The sequence below is a fragment of the Chamaea fasciata genome, unplaced genomic scaffold (assembly GCF_029207755.1).
Source record: "Chamaea fasciata isolate MVZ Bird 193981 ecotype frontalis unplaced genomic scaffold, bChaFas1.0.hap1 SCAF_1, whole genome shotgun sequence".
Taxonomy (NCBI): domain Eukaryota; kingdom Metazoa; phylum Chordata; class Aves; order Passeriformes; family Sylviidae; genus Chamaea; species Chamaea fasciata.
The window spans coordinates 151,364,152-151,385,447 of record NW_027094086.1 but is presented as its reverse complement, the minus strand read 5'-3'; the positions used below and the strand labels follow the sequence as shown (position 1 = coordinate 151,385,447).

At 47.7% G+C, this 21,296-nt stretch overlaps 1 protein-coding gene across 2 annotated transcripts in view; it reads left to right on the top strand.

Moving 5' to 3' along the window:
* The window catches only part of WNT9A (Wnt family member 9A), a 57,081-nt gene that overhangs the window by 18,485 nt on the left and 17,300 nt on the right, over positions 1-21,296 (top strand). Inside the window, exon 2 of one of the 2 annotated variants that reach the window (XM_066197396.1) lies at positions 19,245-19,504. In XM_066197396.1, the coding sequence (XP_066053493.1) occupies positions 19,245-19,504 (260 nt within the window). Of the gene's footprint in view, positions 1-19,106; positions 19,505-21,296 lie in introns of those variants that run through there. The other variant, XM_066197315.1, reaches the window with a different exon arrangement.

Genomic DNA, 21,296 nt, shown 5'->3' with positions numbered 1-21,296 from the left:
AAGGTTTTTACTGGGTCACTTTCCCATAAATCCCTGTCTCCTCATTCCATGTGCATTGGGAAATCTTCTTTTCTTGCTGCTGTCTTCATCCTCCCTCCCCGTGTATCACCTGAACTCTGCTCCACTTCGTCCAAGGTGCGTCTTTCCGTGGTACATGGCCAAAGTTGCTTCATTTCCTTGCTTCAAGCTCAGAAGAGCTCAGCATTATCCCATTATCCTCCGGGGACAGCAGTCAACAGCTTCCTCCTGAGGGAATTGAAGGTGCAGGCAGTGATCTCCTCTCTGTAGTGACCAGGGACAGCATCCAGGAGAACAGCAGGAAGCTGTTGAGGGGTTCAGGTTGGATATCGGGGAAGGTTCTTCCCCCAGAGGTTGCTGGGCACTGCCCAGGCTCCCCAGGGAATGGGCATGGCCCCGAGGCTGCCACTGCTCCAGGGGTGTTTGGGAAACTCTCAGGGACGGGGTGGGATTGTTGGGGTGTCTTTGCAGGGCTGGAGTTGGACTTGATGATCCCTGTGGGTCCCTTCCAGTTCGAGATATTCCATGATTTGAGTGTCTCCATGAGGTTTCCCTGTTGGGGCTCCGGTGCCAAATGCCCTTCCAGTTTGGAATGGGAGGGAGACCCTCAGCTCTGCATGCAGTTGTTTTCTCCAGCCTGAGCCGGAGTTAATTGACCTTTACATTTGTTCTGGGTCGTCTTTGGGCTGTTGATAGCCTGGGGTGACCTTTAGGGTTTCACGGCACCTTTCCTGGCCAAAGCCAGATACAAGCACCTGTAAAACCTTAGCGTTTCACCCTGCAGAGCCTCACACTGTGCTCTTCCCTCGCTGCCCCCAACAGCTGTGTCAGCTCGGCCTCCCAAGGTGTTTCCATGCGGGGAAAATCTCCCCTGATCCTGTTTTTATTCCTTCATCTGCAGCCTGGGGACAGGTTTCCAGCAAACACCCGGAGCAGTTGTTAGCGTTGCTATCCTTCCCCTCTCTCCTTCTTGGCCCTTGGTCCTCCGGAGCTCTTGCAGCCAGGAGAGACGCTGAAATCCCGACTGTGCGGGACACGGGATGGATAAACATCTTAATCTCACGGATCCTTCAATCTAAATGTTTTCTGGGGCCCTCCTTCAGGCAGGATTAGCCGGGAATGGTGTCCCAAAGGTCGTAGCCTTGCTCGGGGTGCTGAACGTGTGTGAAAGCCTCGGCAAAAGGCCTGGGATGCCTTCCCTGTTCTCCGAGGAGCATCTGTGTGTCCTCCTGGGCGTCGGACTTTGGTCTTGGAGCTCTGCCTGCCCCTGTTAGCCATTGTGATAGCGTTGCCTGGAGCGCCCAAATGTGACATGTAGCAACTGGCATTTTGGCTACACTTAAGTGTAAGATTTTTCCAGTGTAGGTTTATATCTGGGTTGTTGATTTTTTTTTTTTCCCTCCCTTCTCTCAAGTGTGTGCATATTACTGTTGTGATTTATTTTCAGGCTCTGACTTGGGTTTTATCACTTGAAATGCTTTGGAAACTTGGAGGGCTTTTTTTTTTTTTTTTTTTAAATTATTGGCATGGCCCTCTTTACCTCGGAGGAAAATTCCAGGGTGAAGAACGCTTTTGATTCACAAAGAAATTGTGCTAGAAAGGTTTTCCTCTTTATCTTTGTGTTCTTTGGGCATTACTTTCCTCCTCCAAGCTGCCACTTGCTTTGCTAAAGTTCACTTTGCTTCTTGACAGCTCTGAAATGGATTAGGGTTTGTTACTGGAATGTCAAAGCCCTCAATGGGGATATCCTTCAGCTTAAAGTTGGGTGGGAAGTCATGATCCTGGGAAAACAGTCTTGAGTTCTTGCTTAAAGCAACACAGGATGGAAGAAATTATTACAAAGGCCATTATTGATGATAAATAGCAATCTTTTTGTGCTGGGATGGGTTATGCTTGCTCCCTTCATCCTGGAACGTGTAACAACAGAGTGAACATCTTCCAGTCGTTCCCTCCCTATAAGATGTGCCTCCATGATTTTGGTTTCAGGATTTTTAGTCACTCCAGCCGTCTGCGAGCGATACGTCGTTGGGGCACTCTCAACCACTGCTATTTTGGGGGGCTGGACAGGGGTAAACTGGAGGGATTCCTTTCTCCACCACCGGGAAAACCAGTGGCACCCTGGGGAAGGCGGCGGAGCTGGCGAGCTCCTTGTTCCTGCGGTTCGCGGGATGGCTGGCGGGGTTTGGAGGAGCGAGGTGTGGGAGCTGCAGGTTGGTGTCCCCGGGGAATGTGGGTCAGGAGGTGCTGGATGCCTCCCCAGCCTCGGGGGGAGGTTTGGCGGGAGGTTCTGGCACCGGGGAGCCACCAATGCTGGGGTTGGGACAGGGCTCTTGACACGGGGCCAGCGGGAAAGTCTCTGGGGCTCAGACGGAGAGAGGGGCTGGGGAATGTGATCCCGGCTCCCAGGGAAGGACGTGGCCAAGTTCTGTCACAGAGCTCTTGGGTTTCAGCTGCTGCCTTCAGCAGCGTGGTTGTGTGGGATTTGCTTGAAAAAATGGGAATTCTGGTTCAGTTTGTCTGAGAAACCAAAGGCAGAGCTCACCCTGGGGTCTGTGTCTACTTAATCTCCAAACTTCCTTGAATCTCCTGGATTTCCCTTCAATTTACATCCATACCCTTCCTTTTAAACATCTTTTGCCACAGGATTTGGGGGAAAAAAAATGACTCAGGCTAAATTGGAGTGCTAGCAGGGCTCAGACAGATTTTAACTTCTTTTTGCCCTGAATTGTCTTTATGTATTGAGTAGGCAGCACTGGTTCTGCTTATTCTCCCTGCTGAGGAGATTTATTCATAAGCAAGTTTTTATTTTAATTTTTAATCAGGAATATAAGTCTACTCTTGCTCCAATTCGAATTTTTTTGAGATTTTACTCTATAGCTGATCACCTTTATGACACTTGGAAATTAATTTAGATCCTTCTGGGTTTTTTTTTTTTTGTTTGTTTGTTTGTTTGTTTGTTTTTAGTTTAGTTTAGTTTTGTTTTTTTAAAATATTTTTATCTTATTAACTCTAATTCTGATAGGCTCCATGTAGCTGTGCCCTGTATCCTCCTGGGAATAATGAGTCAGTCTCCAGATCCACAGAAATAGGTGGGATGTGGGATTTGTACAGCTAAGCCCACGTGCATTTTGGAGACAGATGGAAACTCCATTTCAGGCTGGGGCTGCTCTGGTTGTGATTAGCTCTAATGAGCATCTGTTGATGGAGTAGTTCAAGAGAGGTTCTCGGTGTTCTTTATCCCTGCTCGTGTTGGAATATCAAGAGCTGAGCTGAAAAGGAGGGTTTGGGTTGTTCGTGGTGGCTTCCAGCAAAGCTGTCTTGCTTATGGAATATACCCAGTGTGGGGGTTTTAATCCTTATTTTAATTTTGATTTCCCTTGTTGTTGTGCTTCCATGTCGGACAAGTTTCACCCGCGTTGTCAAAAATATTCCCTTTTTATTTATTCACACCCCAGGGTCTCCCTGGTGTGTCTGTACCCTCAGGTGTAGGCTGGGCTCCCTGGAATTTGCTTGTCCCTTGTAGTGCTGGCCACAATTCCTGGCATATCCTTGAAAACCTGAGCGTAACCACCAAAGAGCATCCGCAAGTGAATCCAGCTGTAATTTGGATTCAATGCCAGCGCCTCAGGTATCTGGAGACACCTTTTTGCTGCACAATTACTGCTAGTTAAGAGCTCACAGCTTAATTTGGGAAGCTCCAGAGGAGAAGTGAAGGAGTTACCTCAGTCATCCCCTCGGTGCCTGCACCCTGCCATGGAATTCCATCCCGTGATTCCGTGCGAGGTTTGTTCTGCAATTCCTCACCCCTCTCAGTGAATGGGCAATTACTGAATATTTCTTTACTGTTCTCATTAACTGCCTGGCCCCAGGGCTGATTTAGAACACATTATCCATGTTCTGTATTCCATGGAAAACACATTTGGGCCCTCGTGGGTGTTTTTAAGGTGCTGTCTGAGACACAGAGCTCAGGGAAGGCTGTCAAGGGTTCACTTACTCCAGCATCCCTCCTGATGCTGAAAATCAGATTTCTTCTCATTACTTTGGAGTACTTGGAATTACTACAGGCCATCCTATGTTTGGTTGTCACACCAGGGAAACCTAAAGCCTGGGAAATGAGCAATGCTGATGACTTGGGAACCACTGTGAATGTTCTTTCCCTGAATTTGCCTTTTATTGTGGCACTACGTGATTGAATTTTAATGCACGAAAATGAGTTTTCTCCTCCCGTTGCCCAATGCCTCCTTTCCCATTAGTTGTCCTTTGGGAATTAAGACAAGATGGGAATGTGGAAAAGGATTCTGCTTCTTTGCAAAGTATGGCCATTCTTCTATTCTTTTTGATAGAATTGATTTCCTACTGCATAAATAGAATTATGCTGATGTTTCCTGGCCCTTGAGTGGCTCAAATGCAGGTAATTTGCCTGTAATGATTTTGTTCCTTTTGCTTCTTCCACTCCTGGTTCCCAAAGGAATTCACAAGGGATAATTTAGACCCCAAACTTTCAAATCCTCTTCACATCTCTTCCACAGATGGATTCTGTAGCATTCTGGGGAATTCAGAGGAATTTAGGGATGCAGATAATTATTTCAAATGAGATGTCAGCTAAATACCTCTGAACCTTTAGAAAACTGATCGTCCAGGCCTGGATTGGGAATGGATCGTGTATTTTCAACAAAAGGAATTTTTGTTGTGGGGCAGAGCATCCTCTTGGGTCAGCTCAGCTCTGTGCTGGGTGCAGAAATTGCACCAGTTGTGCAGAAATTGCACCATTTGGCTTTTCCCAGATGTGTCCATTGTTGGGATTTTTCTCAGCTGGGACTCCTGGCCCCTCTGTAGTTTCTCGCAGATGAAACTCAAGGCCTTCCATTCAGCTGAAACCCAACAATCTTTCTAAAGGAAAAGATTCAAACCCTGTGCTGGAGATTGGTTGGGGAATAGACCCCCCCAAACCCTCAATTTCTGAGGTTGAAAGAATAAAACTGTAAGGACAAAGGGAAATCACAGAATCAATGGTTTGGGTTAGAAGGGTAAAGGATAAATCATCTCATATCACCCCCCTGCCATGGGCAGGGACACCTTCCACTATCCCAGGTTGCTCCAAGCCCCAATATCCAGCCTGGCCTTGGACTCTTCCAGGGATCCAGGGGCAGCCACAGCTTCTCTGGGCACCCTCTGCCAGGATCTCTCCACCCTTACAGCCAGGAATTCCTTCCCAATATCCCATCCAGCCCTGCCGTCTGGCAGTTTGAAGCCATTCCCTGTGCCCTGTCCCTCCAAGCCCTTGTCCCAAGTCCCTTTCCAGCTCTCTTTGGAGGGTATTAGAAGAATTTTCCTTTTTCCTCAAGTTCTTTGGGACTTGGAAATGCCCAGTGAAAGGACCCAGTATTAGACCATGGCAGCTTTACTGATCTCTCAGCCCTGTTCCCAGCAGGTGAAGATACAACATCATTTTTCTGGGTAATCCATGATTTAGGAAACGTCTTTCTGCTCTGCTGCTTTTCTGAGCTTTTGATGCGTGCTTTAGGAAATGGGAATTTGCACAGATTGACTGAAGGTGTTTCGGATGGTGTTTACACGCTGGGATAGCTCTAAACTTGCGGACGCTCTTCCCCTGAGAGTTTTTTTCCTCAAGATACTTCCTATCGTATTTTCTTGCACTTTTAAATTAGGATTTTAAAATTAAAATGAATTAGAATTAGTGTTTTTCCCTTTAACTGCAGGCACCAGGGATGCAGAGGATTGGCACGGGAGTAACACAGTGTAAGCTCTGCTTTTGTTGGGACTTCTCAAACACCCCCAGCTCTTGCAAATCAAAACGGTTTCTTTACCTGCCCTGCTGCTCCTGAGGTCGCCTTTTTTAGGCAGCGGTTGTAACTCGAGGCTCGCTCTGAGCTGGTTCTTGGAATTGCAGTGGAACAGCCCCAGTTCGATGAAGGATGAGTCTCACAGGGCTGGGGAGCAGCTCGATGAATATGGATGCAGCTGTGGCATCCCACAACTTCACATCCAGCCCTGAAGCCAGGCTCCGTCCCCCCCAAACGTAACCCGCAATCTCCCCGAACGCCGTGAGGAACAGCTGCCACATTCAGCGAGGATTGGGCTGGCGAGGCACACGGTGACATAATATGTCTTTGCCCTCTGTAATCTTGTGCCCCTTCCACCATCCAGGCACACAAGAGCCGATTCAATTCTTAATCTTGGTGTAACGAAACCGCCTCGTGGTTTGTGTGTTTTGAGTTGATCTAAATTGGGATGGCAGGAGCTCTCGAATCCGACGGCTTTAGGCTATTTTAGGTGGTGAAAATCTGCCATTGGCACTATGGGAGGCATTTATAAGTAGCAAGCTAATTATGTAAAATGCACACTGTCCACTTGTTAAGATCTTCTTAAAGTTTCATAATCTAATCAGAATTTGCTATGTATAACACTTGGCTTGTTGTCCTGCCCCCTGCCTTTTTAATGCCACTTTGTGGGGCTGCGTGGATGATCAATACAGGAAGGAAATGCTTTCCCTAATACTGGTTGGTGGAGTGTGCCCCACGTGCTGCTTTAATACGAGGCACAAAGGATTTGCCTTTCAACTGCTGAGCACAAATGCATCGCTTTGGAGTGGATCAGAGGTTGGGTTGGGTTGGAAGGGACTTCAACATTCCACCCCTGCCATGAGCAGGGAAACCTTCCACTATCCCAGGTTGGTCCAAGCCTCATCCAGCCTTGCCTGGGACACTTCCAGGGATGTGGTGCCTTACAGGGAAGAATTTCTTCCTTATATCTAATCAAAATATCTCCTCTTTTAGTTTAAAACTCCTTCTATTCATCCTACCACTGTATAAAAAAAACAGCTCTCCCTCTTTTTCCCAATTTTATGGATGTTGTGCAGTCCTGTCGTCTCAGCAGCACTCACAGAACAGAACTGTGGCTTTCCCTGGCCTGGAGTATTTTGGTTTACGTGGCTCTTTGTTCAGACAGACTTTATATAGTATTAAAAAAAAAAAAGAAAACAGGTATGTGCTGAACTCAGCAAGTATCCTGAGGGTGTTCACCTGAAGTTTTGGCCAGGGTAGGTCTGGCTGAGGTCCTTGCCAGTGTTCTGTAGTCAAGTCACATTCAAAAGGTAGCTGAGGTCTGTTAAAAACGCCAATACTGATTTATTTATCCCCTCTGATTAACCCCAGCATCTGCTTCCCTGCCACAAAACTGGGCCTGGGTGCAGCCCTGAGCATCAGCAGGTGTTCACACGGTTTGTTCTTTCCCCTTTTCCTCCCCTCCACACACAAGTTGAGGTGTGGGGGGCTTTGGAGGCTGGGGGAGCCCCAGGGAAGGGGCAACACTCAGGGGGTGGCAGGGAAGGAAGGAAGGACCACGCAGTGCCCCTGAATCTGGAGCAGAAAAATGGTTTTGTGGTGTTGGTGACTTCCTGGACGCAGCAGCAAGAACAGCTTCCCCTTCACTGGTGGAATCTCATTCTTACCTGATTTCGAAAACTTGGCCAGAGCTGCTTTGTTTAGCTGGAGATTTGACCCTTAAAGTCCCATTTGAGGCTTGTGAAGCCTCAGGACTGCAAGGCTCCTTCAGGAAGTCATTCACAAGACACCTTTTGTCATGGGATGAGCTTCCTGCAAGAGCCTTTGGGTGTCTTCCTGTTGAGTTTTGTCAGGAATCAGCCTCTGTGCTCACAAGGGATTCCCACAACCTGTGCTGGGGCTCAGGACGAGGATAAACTTCCACCACCCCATCACCCCAAAGCCTCTCGTGCATCCTGCTCTGCCCAGTGCCCTGAAAGTTTGTTTTTTCACCTGTTTAGTTTTGAAACCTGCCACGAGGATAATGTGACATTAGAGTGGAAAAGCTATCGGGGGCTGTGCAGGGGAGGAATTGCAGACCCGTAAACTGCTCCCAAAATAGCTGAGATGATGTGTCAAACCGCCCAACCATCCCAATCCTCCACGAGCTGACCTCCCAGGGATATCTAATAGGGGCTGGTAACGTTGGGAGGGGAGGGGAGAGCTGACCCCCCCCTCCTCCCTGAATCCACATGCTTGTTTCTAGAAGTTGTCATTTACCCAGAAGTTGACCAAGAGCCAGTCTCTGCTTCCAGCTGGGACCTCCAGGTCCTGGATATAAAACTAGGGCTGGGGAAGGAGGGAGAAGCTCATTCTCCAGTTGTTTTTCTGTCCAAATGAACTCGACGAGCTCTTTGCACTCTCTGTGCTTCCCTCGAAGGTTTGATTTCATTTGTGTTGTCTGGAGAGTGAGCTTGATTTTCTCTTTGGAGAAAATCTCTGCCCGGAGCCTGTGTGTGTGTGCACACAGGGATATCTCCAGGCAGCCAGGGAAGCTGCTGCCTTGGCTCCAAGGAGTTTCTTCCCCTGGCTGCCAGGCTCTGTGGTCTGGGCAAGGGCAGCTCTGTGGCTGCAGCATCTGCCGGGAACAGACCGGGCAGTGTTCGGGATGGACGGCACAACCGACCCCACAGATGGGATACAAGGCAGGGAAAGGCCCAGGCTGGATCCTGCTGCTGCAGAGCTGCTCAGCCTTCACTCCCCCCACCCCAGCCCACCCCAAAGCGGACAAAAGGGCTGGCTGAGGTGTGAGGGAGACAAACGGGGACGGAGTGGGAAGTGAGCCGCATTCCCTGGCAGCGGGAGAGTGACACTGACACATGGCCCGCGGGAGCCGTGCGAGCCGTGCCCACAGCCCGGCGTGCGCGGGGCTGCCGTGGGTGGGAGCCCTGCTGGGACCCTGGAGCCTCGTGCTGGGATTGCTCCAGCCCCATCCGACCTGGCCTGGGACACTTCCAGGGATGGGGCGGCCACGGCCTCTCTGGACAAGCTCTTTGTCACCAGCTGAGAACGTTTCCGTAGCACCTCGTCTAAATCTCTTTATTTAAAAGCATTCCCCCTTGTCCTATTCCTTTCTTATTATCTATAAAAAGTCTCTCTCTCTCTCTCTCTTTTATAAGCCCTGGAAGGCCCCAGTTGCAAAAATATCAGTGTGTGGTGTGTGTTTGACACCTCTGGGGCCGTGTTTGCCATCGTCCAAAGGGTCCCAGAGTGCAGGTGGGTTAAATGTTAAATATCCAAATGCTGTGGCTGGAGCAAGAAGCACCTTGCAGGTGGCTGGGAGCACAACAGCTGCCAAATGGGGTCAAATCAACGGTTTCTGCAGACAGAGAGGGATCTCTGGGGGATCCAAGGAGAACTGGGACCAGTGATGTGGCTCCTGACGTGTCCTGCTCCCTGCTGGCAGCCTGTGGTTTAGAGGCTTCCTGAGCCCTCGTGTTTCATCACCCATCTGGATGAACCTCCCTTTCCTGAGTTTGTTTAATCCCTCTTGGAGCCCGTTCATCATTTTGGGCTTCACAACATCCGGTGGCAGCGAGCCTTGACGTTTAATGATGTGCAGTTTGGAAAAAAAAAAAAAAAAGAGAGGCTCCCTTCTCAATGTCTGCCATTTATTATTGTTATTATTATTATTTTTTTTTTTAATGCTGTGCCTGGTCTGAGTCAAAAGGTCTGATCCTTGCACTGCCCTGAGCAGAGTCCTCCCTGTGGAACTTCCAGCCCTGGCTGGATCTGCAGGGTTTGCTCACACCTTGCGTCAGGAGTTTGAGCTGCAGAGAGCCAGAAGGATGGGCAGGATGCGTTTTGGGAACTGGAATTATCCTTTTGAAGGATATGATTATTATTATATTATTATTATTAATTAGGATAATTAAAATTATCCTTTTGAAACTATGTTATCCTTTTGAAGGAGTGTCCTTACCCCTCTCTGGGATGTTTTCTGATTCCTTCTTGCTAAACCTGCTGGAATAAATAAAAACCAGCATCAGTGCAAGAAGCTGAGGGAACAAACTTTTATGGCCTTCTCGGGCCTCTTAGTTTAGATTTCAAATGGCAAATATCATTTATTCTGTGCAACTCTTCCCAGATAAGGGAAGCTGGTGAGAAAGACTGTGAATGTGGGTTCTCTGGGCTTGGAACAGAAAATCAAAGCTGTTTCTGCAGGTTTACAGATGACATTTTGGCTTCTAGGAATTTGGGATTTGTGGAAGGAGCAGATGGAACAGAGGGGGCTTCCATGGGGCTCGAGTTTGTCACAAGCAACTCAGACCACTGAGCACCTGGGCCACTCCCCTTGGTCTCCTGTCTTGAAAATCTTTTATAAATCCTTTTGCTGTGTTCTGTCTTGTGGTCCATGACATTTGTGATCCTTTCCTGGCCCTGAATCCCACCAAGAGCTGCTCAAAAGCAAGGCAGGGATGATTTTGCATGTTTTCTATAAGTGGCATCTAGAAATGCTCTTTGTTTTCTGTCATTTTAGGCCAAATTTTAGATTAAAAACCATGGAATATCTTGAGTTGGAAGGGGCTTGCAAGGATTGAGTCCAACTCGTGTTCCTGCACAGGGCACCTCACCAATCTCACCCTGTGCCCGAGAGCATGGATTTCTCTAACCCTGTGTTAGGGATGGAGCTGAGATCCTAGGATAAAAGGATATTCAGTAGTGTGAAAAAACCCCAACAAACCCAAAACCCACAAACTATTCTCCCCCTTCCCCCAAAAAACCCCAAAGAAAAGCCCAAATATTCTGAAAATCTGTCACTTTTTGGCATTTTGGATTTTTTTCCCACCCCTCTAGACCACGTGGAGTTAATGGCTTAAAACAAACCTTTTATTTTTCTCCTCTGTGTTAATTCCTCATCTTCCATCCCACTGTTCCCCATTTCCCTGCACCAAAACCTGCTCCTCATTGCCCATGCCGGAGCCAGGCTCCAGGCCAAAAGAAACGATGTTAGGCTAAAAAAATAAACGAAATAAAAATAAGCAGTGGCCGGGCAAGGAGCAGGCGTTTGGATTGGGGGTCCAGGAGCTGTCCAGCCGAGGAGGAGATGGCACTGGGGGGATAATTCCTGGCACAGGCTGCCAGGGGCAGAGCTAATGCCTCTTAAATCGACAGTGAAAGCCCCTGTTGCCGCCTGGCCCGTGCATTCCACTGGCACGGTTGGGTTGAAAATCCTTTTAAATCTCCCCGATTGTTGTTTCATTCTTGAGAGGATGAAGGGCAGAGGAAACAAACCTTTCCCTGCCCGCCCCTCTTTCTCTGCTTCTGCTTGTTTGCGGGCAGAGCGGGTCGTTCCAGGGGAATTAGCTCTTGGGGCTGAGGTGTTGACCTAAAATAAAAATTGTTAAATATCTTTTTTTTTTTTTTTTTTTTTTTAGTCTGATGAGCTGGAAACTTCCTGAGTAAGGTTTGGTGTAAGGAGAGGAGGGGGGGAAAAAGGAGAAATTCTTCAGCCTTGTGGTTCAGGTGCGTCGCCAAAGAGCTGAAATTGATTCTTTCCTCTGCTGTGGGATCTCCCTGAGTTTGTTCCCCCTCACTGGGGAAGGGAAATTCTTCCTTCAAGGAGTTGTAATTCAAAACCAGTGCAGGTCTCCTGCTTGGAGGAGTTTCTCATGGTGCTCCTGATGGCCACGGTGCCAGAGGAGCTGTTCCTTGTGGCACCTCCATCCCACAAAGTCCTCTGCAGGAATGGGAACATCTCCAGCCCTCCACAGCTGAACTGAGTCACATCTTCCCTGCTCACCCACTGAGAGATTTTTTTCCTTTATATATTGCATGCCAAACTTTTTGGTAATTTGTCCAGGGGGAAGGTGAGGGCCTGTTTTGGCAGGAAACTGGATGGAAGTTTATTTATACGTGCAGCCACCATGCTGTATCTGGGAGAAAACCATCCGTGCCTTGTCCCATTCCCAGAGAAATCCCTCCTGATTTAACAACCTGCTGGTTGCTGTAGTCCAGTGCTCTCCTCAGGGCAGGCCTGGGGAAATTCCTCTGTGTGTTCAACAGCCCGGGAGAAATCTTCCATGAGAGCATAAAATGTGGTAACATCCGCCAAGAACTTTGGAGTGGTTGCTGTGAGTTCTGGAGGCATTCAGGAAAATTCAGGGAAGCTGTGTTGGAAAGGGAAAAGCTGGAGGTTTGCACCGTTGGTTTATTTTGTCCAGGAGCAGCTGTTGTTTTCCCTTTTTGCTGGAATAACTCTGGGTAGAGCCCAAAATTGTGGATCCTTCCGTGTCCATGTATCCATCCTAAGACTCTCAGAGGAGGTTCAGGAAGCCACTGTATGGATCTATCAAGGCATGGCTGAAAAAAGGCTTGAAAGAGTGAAACCTACAAGAATCTGCACCCTTTTCCCCCCAAAAAACCCCAAAAACAAACAAAAAACAAACAAACAAAATTTTAAAAAAAAACACCAAAAAAACCACAAGCACACACAAAAACAAAACAAAACAAAACCAAAACAAAAAAAACCCAAAAAACCCTAAAAACCAAAACCCAAAACAAAACAAACCCACCAAAAAAACCACCAAAACAAACAAAAAATCTGTTTGAGCATATTCCATAAGGAGACTGGTGCTTCCTTCCCTGCTAAATGGGATCAGCTGGGTTTGGATTCCCCCTGTGCTGTCACTTTCGTCCTCTCTCCTCCTCCTTCCCATCTCTCAGAGGCTGATCCAAGGACTTCCCTCCATCCTAAAATCCCAGAACCTTCCACTAGAAGATCCTACTGAGCACATGCTGTCCTTAGGAGCAGGACTGTGGGGTTTGGCTGCGTCCCACCCGGATGCCGTGAGGTTGGAAGGCTCCATCGCCCCTACCCTGTGTTTTTGGGAGTGTGTAACGTTGTAGTAGCCTCTGTGTTGGGGGGCTGTGACTCGTGTAGAAGCCGCACCTGAGATTTGGGCACTGCTGGCCGTAAGGAGGAAGTGACATTTGAGAGGTTGTCACCTAGAGAAAGCTCTGGCCGGGTTTGTTGAGAGAGGGAGATAAGGATCAAATCCGCGATGGGAATTGCTGTTGCTGGAGTTTCCAATTGCTTTGTTTAATGGTCTCCCACAGCAAGGCCCCATTGTTCAGGGACAATGACAGGGAGAGGTGAGCCCGAGGCAGAGCTGGTTGGGAATGGTCCCGAGGGAAGAGAACTCCCACGGGCACGGGGAACATGAAAAGATGACTTTTAGCAAAGCTGGGTTTGATTTCTAGCTGGGGTTCAGCTTCATCTTGTAAAGGCCTGGAGGGTTTGGATGCCCTCAGGCTGGGAAAACCATTTTTTTTCCATGAGGAACCTGCAAAGATGAGTTTTAGCAAGGCTGGGTTTCATTTCTAGCTTTGTCTTGTACAGGCCTGGAGGGTTTGGATTCCCTCAGGCTGGGAAAAACATTTTTGTCTTCTGTCACCTTCCTTGACCCTCACGATGTCACAACATCCTGTCAGAGGAGATCGCTGGGAAAATTACACCGGGAAAGGGTTGAGGTAGAAGTGGAGAATTCAGATGGAACAATCTTTGTGAGCACTTGTTGAGATTTCATTTTGGAAGCCTGAGGTTTGGAGAATCCATAGCCTTTTTTTTATGGCTCTGTTTATCTAAGGAGATAAAGGATATTTTAGAGTTCAGAGTTCATGTGGGCACTTAAAAACCCAAACAAGACAGTGCAGAATGAGGTAGTTGAGCCTTCAGTGTCCAGCTCTTCCTACAAATATAAAATATTCATCACTCACCCCGAAATTAAATTTTTTTTTTCTTGGACTTTTGGGTTTTTATGCTCCAAATATTCAACAGCGTTTGTGGGAGGAGGAGAGTGATAAATCAGTTTAGGAAAGGTTCACGGTGTGGGAATGTGATGATAGGAGGAGAGAGAGAGCAACTGGAGGCTATTGGGTGCAAATTAAAATAATGTAGGCCTGGTGTCCAGCATAACTCAGACTCCTTGAGCTGTGCAATCATTAATTTAGGTGGTGTAATGAAGACTCGTGGTCAAGTTGTCAATTTTCCAGAAGCTTTTTTTTTTAATTATTAAATGAAAAGCGGTGGAAAGAGAAGAAAAAGGGCTGAAAGTGTGACGATTCCACAGGAAAAAAAAAAAAAATCATGTGGAAGGTGGAACCAGAATTAATTCAGTCGTTGTACGGATGGACCAAAGAGAAACTTTCTAACACAGGAGAAAGTGGGATGGGAATGCAGTACTTGAACAGCCCTGTCATTCCAGATGGGAATAGCAGAGACAAACAGCTCACCTTGGATCCCGTCTCCAGTGGCACTTGCCAAAGGGAACTCTGGAGAACCTCAAAAACGGGGGTGCACTGACAGGTCTGTGTAGGTGCCTTAAATCTGCCTCATCCTGCTCAAATCCTCATCAGGAAAGTCCCCACTTAACCAAGGGACAATCCAGGGGCACTGATGGAGGTGTGAGCTGATGAGGCCGTAAGAGCTCTCGACCCCTGAGATGAGTGGGAAGCAGGATCTGTCCTGAATTGCCTCTTGGAAGGGCAATAATTCCATGATGTCACAGATAAAACCAGGCCTGTTTAGTGGGCTTGGGATCTCTCCCAAACCCTTGGGTGGTTGAACTCCAGGAAAAAAAAAAATATAATTAGCAATGTTCGAGATGAAGTTCACGACCGAGGAAGCCGAGCGACACCAACAGAGCGTGTGCAAACCAGATGGGTCTGGCTTTTTTCCATCAATTAATGCTAAACCTTCTGATTTCCTGGCTTCAAACTGGTGGGTCTGGAATGGGAGCAGCACAAATGATGCTGCAGAGGTTCCTTTCAGCGTGGTGGGTGTGGCACAGAGCAGCCAGGTCCTTCCTGAGGTTTGGATGTTGCACTTGGAGCAGAAATTGGGCAAGGTCAGGTGAAAAAAACGCACAGAATGTCCTGGAACCCACGAGGTTCGTCAAAGTGCAAAATTTTGAAGCAGAAATTCAAAATCCTGAATTCTTTTAACAGTCTCTGGACTCTGGAGGTTAATGTTGCTCTCAGAGAGGCCGGAGTTAACTTCCAGAGAGTTAAACCTCCCTGGGTTGTGTACAATGAGCTGTTTCCTCTCTCTCTCCGGGTTCCTGGTGGACACACACACACAATCCTTTGGATTCTTGGAATCTGGCGTAAAACAGTTTGGCGCAGAAGGAACCCTAAAGATTCACCCAGTTTCAACCTTTTCCCACTCAGAGGTGTCCACTAAGTGGACACTTAGGCGTGTTGTTGGAGCGAAACAACACAATCACAAGGTTCTGGCTGGCAGTTTAATCGTAACAGTCGTGGCTTGGGTGTGTAAAAAACAAAAACACACACACCTCCCCTGAAACATTTCCTTGGCAAGAACAGCTTGGCCTTTGTGAGGAGCTGAGAAAGCGTCCGACTGACACCGTTGCCTTACAGGACCTTGCTCAGCCGAGGTTGCATAAAAGGGCTTTATGGGATTAGAAGGGTTCCATGCAGCAGCAGCAGCAGCGTGTCAGGTGGGGCAGCTCTCCCTGGCTCTGCCTGGGCTTTGTTATTGATGCCACACTCTGCAGAGTGCCACCTCACCCCTGTTCCCAGGGCCTCTGGAATGTGCGTGCGGAGCCGAGGGCCCCGGGGAGGGAAAAACGTGTGTGTGGGTCCATGTGTGTGTGTGTGTGTGGCTTCTGCTCTTCACCTGACAGAGTTTCTGCTTGCTGCTGAGGGAAAACCCCTTTTCCCCCTTAATTTTCCCCTTGTCTTGCTCCAGGGATGCTTCAGAGGAGTAACGCAGGCAGGGATGAGCGGGTGTGTGTTCACCATGGTGTTACAAGGGTTGTTCTTCCTCCAGTTGTGGCACCATGAATCCTATTTCCTGCCGGTCCCTGGATCTTTATTCCGTGTGTGTTTAGGTGACTTCTGTTGGAGATCCACACGATTGCTCTCAGCAAGTTTTGGACGGCTGCTCTGTGGGAAACTGTAATTTAAAGTATCCCAAAGCTAAGCGCCTGAGAGGGAAAGGTGGGCAGAGGGTGAAAATCACCAATTGCTCTGCAGAAATCTTGGCTGTAGGATCAATTCCCATGTCCCTCCTTGCTCCAAGAGCCATCTCCTGCAGGATCCTTGGAGCTTTTTTCCAGACCATTGAGGTGAACAATCCCCTGCTCAGCTGGAAAGAGAAAATGGGGAGAGGGAGCTTAGGAAATGCTTTGATGCCTTCCTCATTCCCCTTTGCCTGCTGAGGGTCTTGTGCCAACCGTGAAAGTTTGCAGGAATGAATCTTTAGAGTATCCTGAAAGGCAGGGATGAACATCCTGGAGATTTTGTTACAGGTCTTTGCTCCAGTGAAGCTCAGACTGAGGCACCTCTCTCATGAATGAGCCCCGTGGGAGCTGGGGAGCAGCTGGGACAGACCAAAAATGAAAAGGTTAAAATATGCTTCAAATAGACCTTGCTGTTTGGCCTTTCAGATTATTTTTTTTTTCATTTTTATTACTATTTTGGGGGGAGCAAAACTTGAGGAAAGATATTTTTCCATGTTTCCCACAAACCACTCCGTGCTTGTATCACTGCAGGATTTTTCTGGAGACATCAATACCTTTGAATGTAACTGAAGGAGAATGTTTTCCTGCCCATCTTTGTTCTAAAAACCCCACCTCAGTCATTTTTGCTCCCTCCCTGAGATATCTGATATTGAATCACCTCATCAATGCCTCAGTAATGATTGGATCTGTACTGGATGTCCCTGGCTGGGACTCAGGTCTGGATTTTATGCCCGTTGTGCACCAAGGCTTGGGAGTTAAAGCATCCTGAGTGCCTGCCCTCAGGAAATGTGCTGCTGGCAGGATGCATCCCACTGATGAGAGAGAAATGCTCATTAAAATCAGCAAATCACTGCTCCTGCAGGACAGGTTGGGCTTTAAAGGGTTTCCAGGATCTCAGCAAAGGGGGTGAGGGAGTGCTCCCCTCCCATTCCCATCACCCCGTTTTTCCCAGTGCTCCTGCAGCACTGGAGATGTCCGAGCCCCCAGCCCACCCCTGTGCTCCCCGGTTGCAGGACTGCACCATTCCAGCATGTTTCCAGTTCTGGATTTCAGCCACTCTTCTTTCTGGCTAGGGATTGTGTCTCCAGGTCCTGTGCGAGCCCGGAGAGCGATTCCCATTGACTGTGTGGACTGGCACCTGGCCGGAACGGGGCAGAGCCAGGACACTGGGGTACAGCAGCCTGGCCAACAAAGCTCTCCTGAGCCCAGCAGATGTTCCTGCAGCCTCTCTGCTCCCTGGGGCCCATGCCAGCCTGGTCCTTTTCCAGCAGCTCGTCACTTGACACCGGGAACAGTCCACTGGCATCTTTTGTTGCCCACTGTAGAGTCAAGGACCTTGTGCTGGGAGAAGGCAGGGGAGGGAGGGGACAAGGCAAAGGGACACGAATTTCTTTGGGTTATGTGGGGGGGGTTTTTTAGGTTTTGAGCTTGTTCTGTCTTGTAAAAGCTTTTGGCAGCATCTCCTGGAAAGTGTATCCTGCTCTCCAGCCTCGGGCTGTGGCTCGCTGGGTTTTATGTCGGGATCTCTTCTGCTGGGGGCAGGGTGGCTTTCTGTGCTTTCTCATGGTGTCTCTTGGGCTTTGATGGGACAAATCATGCTCTGTCCCTTCCCAAGCTGGGTTCTGGCTCTGCTTGATGTGAAAAAAATGATTTTTTTTGTTTATGCCCAGGACAGTGACAGTGGTGCTCGTGTATTTTTGCCAGTTCACCAAGTTCATGCAGTGAGGCACCTGAAACGATTTCTTTCCACTTTCACATTTAAACACAGTCCTGTGGCGGAGGTGACCAAGGGTTTATGTCCAGACAAGCTCTGTGAGAGCTGGTAGGAAGCATAAATCCAAGTATTTCCTCTTACCTTTTTCCTGCTGCCACCTCGCACACACACTGTGAGGAGCCTCACTGTACAATCAAGTCCAAAGGGATGCTCAGCCAGGAGATCCTGATCCCACCACTGACCCCATTTCTATCACAGGCTGTATCTTGGCTTCTGGGAATTTGGGATTTGTGGAAGGAGCAGATGGAATAAAGTTTCCCAGGGGCTCAAGTTTGTCACAAGAAACTCAGACCACTGAGCACCTGGGCCACTCCCCTTGGTGTCCTGTCTTGAAAGTCTTTTATAAATTCTTTTGCTGTGTTCTGTCGTGTGATCCATGATATTTGTGATCCTTTCTTGGCCCTGAATCCCACCAAGAGCTGCTCAAAAGCAAGGCAGGGATGATTATGCAGATTTTCTATGAGTGGCACCTTGATATGTCCTTTGCTTTCTATGTCACCTTAGGCCCAATTTTAGATTAAAAACCACGGAATATCTTGAGTTAGAAGGGAACCTGCAAGGATTGAGTCCCACTCGTGTCCCTGCACAGGACACCTCACCAATCTCACCCTGTGCCTGAGAGCATGGATTCCTCTATGCATATTTTCTATAAGTGGCTGTATTTCATGGAACACCATTTCTATCACCGGCTGTATTTCACAGAATCCCAGAGTGGTTTGGGTTGGAAGGACCTTAAAGACCATCTCTAGATCCAAGCCCCTGCCCTGGGTGGTGATGCCGCTCACTAGATCAGTTTTGCATTGTAGTAGGACCCACAAGGGGTGATTTTAGATGATTGGCTTTAAGGCATTAATAGCATGGTGTGGCAAAATCTGATAGACCAAGAAACGCTTATAATGGGTTGTAATTAGGAAGTACTTTGGCTTCTGATTCTTCTGATTTCACATTCTGATTGTGATGGCGTGAATTATAAGATCTATATTGTCCCACCCCTCACATGAGACTGAAAATAGAATAAAAGTTTTTAAAATGCCCCTCAGTTGCCCCATCTCCGGGTCAGATAAAGAGTATAATCCAGCACTCAGTGTCCAGCCTGGCCTTGGACACTTTGAGGGATGCTGCAACCACAGCCTTTCTGCACAACCTGTGCCAGGGTCTCACCACCCTCATGGGGGAGAATTTCCTCCAACAGTTCTTGTTTTCCCCTGTCACTCTGATTAGGAACGGCTGTAGAAATCAACACACAGACTCTCAGGCTTATTAGCAAGTGAGAGCAATCTTTACTCTTGGAAATCTTCTTTTATAGACAGTTCTGATGGAGTAGAACTTCATTGGACAGCAAAACCAACACATTAACATCATTGGACAGTCAGGAGCAACACCCCTCAATCATTTCTTGCAAGTAAACAACGGGGAGGCAAACAACACCTGCAAGGGTTGTTTTACTTTCTCCAAGGACTGTTTAAATTCCTCCTTCCAGTTTCTCAGGCCGCAATATCCCAGGCCAGTATGAGAAATCTGCATGATTCAGTTTCCCACAGACACCGTGCTGCTGCCTGACTTTTCGCATTCGACACCCACATTCCCCGCCCTCACCGCAGTGCCCCTCTCATTTTTCGGCAGGCTGACGGGCAACGAACCCCTGACCATCCTCCCTCTGACGTCGGAAATGGAGGAGGCGGCCGCCAAGGCCCACTACAAGGTGTGTGACCGCCTGAAGCTGGAGAAGAAGCAGCGCCGCATGTGCCGGCGCGACCCTGGCGTGGCCGAGACCCTGATGGAGGCCATCAGCATGAGCGCCCTGGAGTGCCAGTACCAGTTCCGCTTCGAGCGCTGGAACTGCACCCTGGAGGGCCGCTACCGCGCCAGCCTCCTCAAGAGAGGTGAGTCTGGGGTGGCTTTTTGGTTTCTTATCTCCTTTTCTTCTTTATATTAGAGCCGGGATTTATATACGGGAGTCACGATTTGGTGTTCGGTGTTTATTATTTCTTGTCTGTATTACAGTCTCATGAGCCATGAGCTCTAACTCACGAGTTAGAAAATGGAGGTGAAAATGGAGGTGAAAATGGAGGTGCCTCTCTATCTCCACAAGGTCTTTTCAAGGACAATCCGTCCTATTGTGAAATGCCACCCAAATTATTTTTACTTGTGTGGCGGTTTGAAAGCAGTGAGAGGCTCCAAGTCAGAAATACAATTTGATAGGAAGAAAAAAAGAAAAAAAGAAAAAAAGAAAAAAAGAAAAAAAGAAAAAAAAGAAAAAAAGAAAAAAAGAAAAAAAAAAAGGAGAAAAAATAAAGGAAGTAAAATAAAATAAAGGCAATAATACAAAAGACCATTGACAGAGTCAGAATACAACCTGACACCCTGTTGGTCAGGGTGCTGGAAACAGTCCAAAAGTAAGCCCATCTGGAGTGGCAGATGTGGTCCTGTTGGAAGTAGAGATGGTGCTGTAGAGAAAGGGTCCAGAGATGGGTCTGGTCTTCCTTCGGCAGTCCTGTGGGAACACTGGATGTCTGGTGACACTTGTGACTCCTTTTTATCTAGGTGGAAATGGTTTGGCTCCTCCTCCCTGGGTGGAGCATCTCACAATGGGATGATGTAATGTGTCGTGTCATTGGTGAGCTTTAATGGTCCATGAACAGAAGATATCCCCATGGAGGTAACGAGAGGCACTGGGGTGATGAGCTTTAATGGCCCATTAACAGAAGATATCCTCTGGGAGGGTGGAAAGAGATAAGAAACAATGCCCCACCCAGTTTTAACAGCTGGCTTGTTATCAGAAAGGCAGCCGCCCCCTCCCTCCTGGAGTTACAACGGATAAAGAGAAAACACCTCCCCAAACGAGTTTCAACAGATGGAATAGAATTAACTTTTTTTTTTTGGTTACATAACCCAAGACATTATCTTCTTTTGTTCTTTGTGTTTGAGCCAGGATTCATATGTGGGAGTCACTGTTTCATGTTTGTTTCGTTAATTCTTATCTATATTACAGTCTAACGAGCTCTAGTTAGGAGCTCTAACTAGCAAGTCAGGAAATGGAGGTAAAAATGGAGGTGCCTCTCTATCTCCACTAGGTCTTTTCAAGGACAATCCGTCCAACTGTGAAGTGCCACCCAAATTATTTTTACTTGAAACCCAATAATGAACCACTTGAAGTCGGCAATGCAGGCTTTGTTGACCAATTACAGAAATACATAAATAGATATATAAATAAATAACCAGTTACAGAAAACCACCCAAACCCACGGAGAAGGAGGAAGAATGTGGTGAAAAGAGAACAACTAACCTCTGCCCTGAAGTCTCCATCTTGCCCCACATATTACATTACTATACACTAAAATCCTAAAATCTACGTTTCCAGAATTCCAACATGGGATGTTGGATCTTAGTATTTCCAAATAACGGAACGGGACTGCTGGGAGATGTTCCTTGAGCTTTTATTGCAACATCAGCCTCAGCACAGGGTGAGGCGAGAGATGGCAATAGCTCACGTCTTGCTAACAGCTGTGTTGGAGCTTTGTGCATGAACGGGATGGGACTACTGCTAGACATTCCTGGAACTTTTATTTTATTTTATTTTATTTTATTTTATTTTATTTTATTTTATTTTATTTTATCCTCAAAGTTCCTCAAACTTTTATTTCCTCAGTCTCATAACAGGGCTTGAGACAATTG